Source organism: Trachymyrmex cornetzi, unplaced genomic scaffold (genome assembly GCF_001594075.2).
Source record: "Trachymyrmex cornetzi isolate Tcor2-1 unplaced genomic scaffold, Tcor1.1 scaffold877, whole genome shotgun sequence".
Taxonomy (NCBI): domain Eukaryota; kingdom Metazoa; phylum Arthropoda; class Insecta; order Hymenoptera; family Formicidae; genus Trachymyrmex; species Trachymyrmex cornetzi.
This window is the reverse complement of record NW_017300220.1, coordinates 22,730-28,727: the sequence shown is the minus strand read 5'-3', so window position 1 is coordinate 28,727 and position 5,998 is coordinate 22,730. Positions and strand designations below refer to the sequence as shown.

Here is a 5,998-nt window from a genome sequence, read left to right as displayed (position 1 = left end):
GAGTAGTGTATATATATATATATATATAAATCAGCCACAATTACAGACAGTCTCGAAAAATAATATATAATGTTTAAAAAATATTGCTAATTCCTATTCAAATTATTGAATGATGGATTGAGAGAGATGAATGCAAATGTGTAAATTAGTATTTGTATATGAACGACTTATTTATTTTAAATTAAATAATCAAATAAAATACAAAATACATTAATTATAATTATATAAAATAAAAATACAATAAAATATATTCTTATTCTTGAATCTTGTATTGCAACTCGTAAATACATAAAATAAATTGACTCATAACTTTAAATAAAATAACTCAATATACTTTTTATTAAGTCAACATAAAATAAAATTCTTAGTTAATAAAATAAAATTCTTCTAAGAATTAATTATACTTTTATATTATATACTTAATAAGAATAAGTAGGTATTACTTATTAGCTTATTACTTCTTTTTTTAAATAGATTTTCTAATTATATGAAATTAATACTCAAAATTTAATAGTGGCAAATTATATTTTATAAAGAGCAATTTTCCGCTTTCTCACTTTTTAATTTATTTCTCAGTGGATCATAAATCAAACTAGCACCACTGAACAGCTGCTCGCTTAGTACACTCCCAGGAGGAGTTGCTAGGAATTGGCGAACAAATGGGATTAAATCTTTATATCTATTAGTATTTAATTTCCACCACAATAGAAGATCTTCTGTAAGTTGAAGTTTTTTTATCTTTATTGTACTTTGTTAACAATGACTTCAGTCTAAAAAGTCGATTATAGGTGTTAGAAGTTGAGCCTCGATTCAATGGAACATCATCATCACTGCTGGAATTTGAATTTAGAATATTTGCTAATGAAGATTGTAAGTGCGACGAATTTTTCATTCCGTGTGAAGTTATTGCACGGTCATCATTAGATTCCATTCTTAATTTTTTAGCCTTAGGTGAGCTATCGGATATGGATTCAGAATTTATGAGGCTAAGAAGATCCGATTGTACTTGCTCTCTTTTAATTTCACTGAAAAATTTTAATTTGTACCGAGGATCTAAATAGGTAGCAATTGCAAATACATTATCATTATACAGTTCCCCAAATCTTGAATTTAGTTCTTTGATTAATTTGTGTATAATTCTCTTGAATATTGCTGAAGAGTCTGTCTTACATTCTTCTTCTTGTAATGTTGATTTAAGAACATGAAGGAGAGGTATAACTGACGATATTAAACTATTAGTACTGCTCAATTCTCGAGTGATCTCTTCAAATGGTTTCAGTATAGCTACGCATTTTTCCATATCTCGCCATTCGTTAGTAGTAGTCAAATATTGTGTTATTTTATTATACGTGCTCAAATATAATATCACATAGAATCTTTAATTTTTAATAGCCGTTCCATCATATAATATGTGCTGTTCCATCTAGAAACAAGACGAAGTAGAATTAAGATATAATTAATTAATTAAAAATAAAAACTTAATTATTATTTCTAATTTCTATCTATATTAATTATATAATTAAAAATTACCTAGTTGGGCAGTCTTGTATAACAGCAAGAGATGATTGATTAAGTCGCTGTGTTTGTATTTTACGTAATTTATCTTGAGCTAATATGGAATGGTTGAAGTGTGTAGCAATTTTATTTTTTTCAATAATTTTCAAAAGATAATCTTCAGATTCTATACCTGCTCGGACACAGAGCTGAATTTGATGTACGGTGCAATCAATGTGAGTAACATTTAAAACATTCATAGCTCGAATCATGTTTGAGCCTTGATCATGTACTATACAATGAACTTTCTCAATTAGGTTCCATTCATTTAATATTATTCTAAATTTTTCTGATATCACAATACCCGTATGGCTGCCTTCCATTGGTTCACATTTTAATATAATGTTTACTTTACAAAAATCTTCTGTAATTCCGTGGACATTCAAACTCAAAAGAGAAACGCCAGCACTAGGATCTGACCAGATGTCACTTGTGAAAGAGAGTTTATTGAAATTTTCTAGTATCTGTTTTACTTTACTAGCCATCCGGTCATACAGATTTTCACATTAAAATGAAGTGAAATATTCACGTCCTCTCAATTTATAACGGGGTAATGCAGCTTGCAAGAATCGACGAAACTCAATGCCTTCAACAAATTTAAAAGGCAAATTATAGAAATCAAAGCCTTAAACGGTCTAGCTGGATCTTAATGCTTGTATGATTCTTATGTGAATTTATATACTACGTATGTAGTCCTACAGAAACGCGCGCCGAAAAATTTTTCGGTCTTGAAACGCTAACTCTACTAAACTACCGCAGTAATATCACGAATTAAATTGACAAATTTAACAAATTTTTTATGCTTATTCGCATCTTCGAAACGATCTTAATAATGATGAATAACATATTAAAATCTGTAAATAATTAATTCTTATTGTGGAAAATATTATCTCGGCCGGGAATCGAACCCGGATCTCTTGCATACCGTGCGAGCGTCCTAAGCCTTTAGACTACCGAGGCCTTAGTAACATTCTTCGCAATAATTGGCATATGAAGGAACAACGTAGTACATATGTTGTATATATTAGGTGTTAAACTTAATTCCTGCCGTTTTTCGTCTCCAAAATTAATTTGTTTCGAAGGGAAATACCTTAATCAAAGTATTATTAATAAAGTATTATTAATTAGTAATAAAGTAGAAAATAGAGGAAATTACTTCGATTAAGGTATTCATTCATCTTCCCTTCGAAACAAATCAATTTTACAGACGAAAAACGGCAAGAATTAAGTTTAACACCTAATAAATTCACATAAGAATCATACAAGCATTAAGATCCAGCTAGACCGTTTAAGGCTTTGATTTCTATAGTTTGTATTATCGCATGTACGGTCCTATAATATATTATATTATTTAAAAGGCAAATCTTGTAGAGCAATTATTTCTACGATTAATTTATCAAATTCAATTGCCTTTGTATAAGATGAATCCCAATAATCTTTTTTCTGTAAAGATTCTTGTTTTATTTGTTTTTTTTATAGCTCGAAATGGTGTCAAACTCGATTTATAAGTTGATGCGATGACAGATTCTTTTAATTTATCTCGTAAATCTATGAATTTCAAATACTCATCATTATGTTTTAACTTTAAATGTGTTATTAAACCTGAAGTACACCGTTCTGTGCGAGAATAAATGTTACCACATATTTTACACTTGGCTCTGTCATCTCCATTTCATCATAAAAGTTCCAAATAACACTGGATTTTAGTTTCATTGTTATTGTTAATTATTAATTATTATCACTTATCACTTATCACTTTAGACTTAGACTTATAACTTACAATTCGTTATCATCAGACTTAGTTATCACAGCAGTTTACTTTATAAATAAGTTTAACCTCTATAAAAAAGAGGCGAAATAATTGCTTACTTTAATGCGGGATTTAGCGGGATTGAAATATCCAGGCTATGCAATATCCACGTAAGACATATTACATTAATAAGCATGGTTAGGTATAATAGTAACTAATTAAAAAGTTAAGAATAAACAATATTTAATGTTATTATATAAATAAATAATAAAATGTTAAAAATTTAATAACGTTTAATTTAACTTAGTTGGTTTTAAATGAGTTAATTTTTCATTTTAGCTAGTTATTTATTCAACTATGTGAGAACAAAAAATTGTAAAGAAAAATGACGTTTCCACATAAAAACAATTTTTGTATTTCAAATAAATATTTCTTTGTTATTTCACATATAAACTTAATTTACAGGACAATCAGGATTCTGTTAACCAGAAAAATTTTCTTTACTTTAATGAGATGTATTTTATTGTAGAAAACGACAGCGTATAGAATTTTGAGAAAAAATAGAAATGGAAGGTCACGTAAATCCAGGGCCATATCTTGGCGCACAACGATGCACAACAAGAGAGGAAGATGATAGAATTTTAAATTCAATCAGACAAAACGGCTTTCAATCAACAATAGAAGTAAATATTGTTTATTCACGTCGTTTTATTCATTAAATATTGTTTATTTACGTCCCTTGAAAAAGACGTTCTTACATATATTGGTTATTGCAAACATTACTAAGGTCTCGGTGGTCCAACGAAGGACGCTCGTACAGAAAGCAAGAAATCGAAATACTATGTCGAAATAAATTGCGCATACAGTTATCAATATTTTAGAAAACAACAGAGTGTTTCTGCATCTGTTTTTGCAAATATAACTATATAATTGTAAGGTTACAATTTTTTTGCTAGATTTCATCACATAATTTTATAAACATTGTCCTGTTGAATATAATTATCTGTTTCTGTGATTATTTATGTTTCTGTCATTTTTTTCCTACTTGTGCCGAACTTACACTTTGATGTGTATTTTCACTGTACTTTTTACTTGCCTAATTATGAATGTTCTAATACCTTACAAATGAAAGCTGACATTGGGTTACAATGTTCTGTGCGCACTATACGGCGTAGACTTAAAGAAAATGGATATTCTCACCACATTCTCGCTCAAAAAGAATTAATAAATGCGCATCATAAAGAACAGCGAATGGCTTTCGCTTTACAACATTTTGCATGGAATGACGAGTGGATGGTAACAATTTTTTCGGATGAAAAAGTTTTTAGTACGGATGAGAATAGAAGAGTGACGTTGTGGAGAATAAGAGGAACAAGGTATGCCGAGAGAAATGTTCGTTTCTGTACAAAATCTGGTCGTATCACATTAGGATTTTGGGGATGTATGACCTCGCATGGCTCTGGACCATTGGTGCGTACCACACCGCATATGAACAGTGAGGAATACATTCAAATATTATCCAATGTGATGCTACCATACATTGCGGAGACATTTCCTGTCATACCATATGTTAATTTCATTCCAGACAACTCAGAAGTGCATTGAGCGAGAGTTGTCCAAGATTGGCTGGCCGCACAACCCAACATTAGGACGTTGGACTGGCCAGCTAAGTCTCCAGATTTGAATGTAATCGAGAACCTTTGGGGCATTATAGTACAAGAGTGGAACCCTCAAGTTCAGCGAACACGCGAGGCACTTGCGCAACATGTCTTTAAAATCAATGGGAGGATCTCCGCGCAAGGCCCGCAATATTTCAAAATTTAGTTGAGTCTATGCCCCAAAGGTTAAATGCAGTAATTGAGAATCAGGGAAGTGTTACCCGATATTAAATAGTATTATTGAATGATTGTAGTTTTGTTGAATGATTGCATTGACGACTCTCGATAGAATGATTTATTAATAATATTATAATAATTAAAAAGAATAAATCTTATATGAATGTGATATGAAAGGGTAAATAAAGTGAAAGCCATCCGTTGTAATCAGGGTTGATAAAAAACACGTTTTTAACATGTTTAAATAGTTTAAAACATGTATATATTTATAAATGTAATAAATATGTATATATGCGTGACAATACACAAGATGAAGCCTGCTCTATCACGAGCAGAACGCTCTTCTCGGCAGCTGATCGAGCGGTTAGTCTCGTTCGCGATGAAGAAATGCTCGCTATATGTGGGAGCAAGTCGTTACGTCAAGCGGTACGGAGCTACAGCTAGACCAGCGGCGCAGCTGTCCCGTTCCGCGATCCTGCAAAATGCTTTACACGCGAATTCGTGTAAAGTACCGATTGTGTTGTCGTGAACACCGTCGTGGCATTCTCTCCTCTTTCGCGAATTCTCAGGGACCGCCGGGACGAGGAGTCGCGGCGAGAAGTCATGGCATATTCATCACCGCCGTCGCGGAAAGGTGTTAGTATTTAGTCCATTATTCTGCGTTTGTCGTGCTTCGAAAGTGATACCGCATTGTACTACGTTTTTAACATGTTTTAAATAGTTTAATACATGTATATATATAAACGTAATAAATATGTACATATGCATAAATATAATAAATGTATATGTAATAAATATGTATATATGTATAAATGTAATAAATGTATAAATGTATGTATAATAGATATACGTGTCGAAT

General features: G+C 31.2%; 2 protein-coding genes across 2 annotated transcripts in view; one reads left to right on the top strand and one right to left on the bottom strand.

Annotated features, from left to right (window-relative positions):
* The window catches only part of LOC108769218 (zinc finger BED domain-containing protein 4), a 6,774-nt gene extending 4,965 nt beyond the window's left edge, over window positions 1–1,809 (bottom strand). Inside the window, exons 1-2 of the mRNA XM_018520079.1 lie at window positions 1,531–1,809; window positions 1,370–1,423 (exon numbers count right to left, since the gene is read on the bottom strand). Coding sequence (XP_018375581.1) covers window positions 1,370–1,423; window positions 1,531–1,766 — 290 coding nt within the window. The 5' untranslated portion in view covers window positions 1,767–1,809. The remainder of the gene's footprint in view (window positions 1–1,369; window positions 1,424–1,530) is intronic.
* Window positions 1,810–5,449: 3,640 nt separating this feature from the next.
* The window catches only part of LOC108769217 (fatty acid synthase), a 9,369-nt gene continuing 8,820 nt past the window's right edge, over window positions 5,450–5,998 (top strand). Inside the window, exon 1 of the mRNA XM_018520077.1 lies at window positions 5,450–5,502. Within this exon, the coding sequence (XP_018375579.1) occupies window positions 5,450–5,502 (53 nt within the window). The remainder of the gene's footprint in view (window positions 5,503–5,998) is intronic.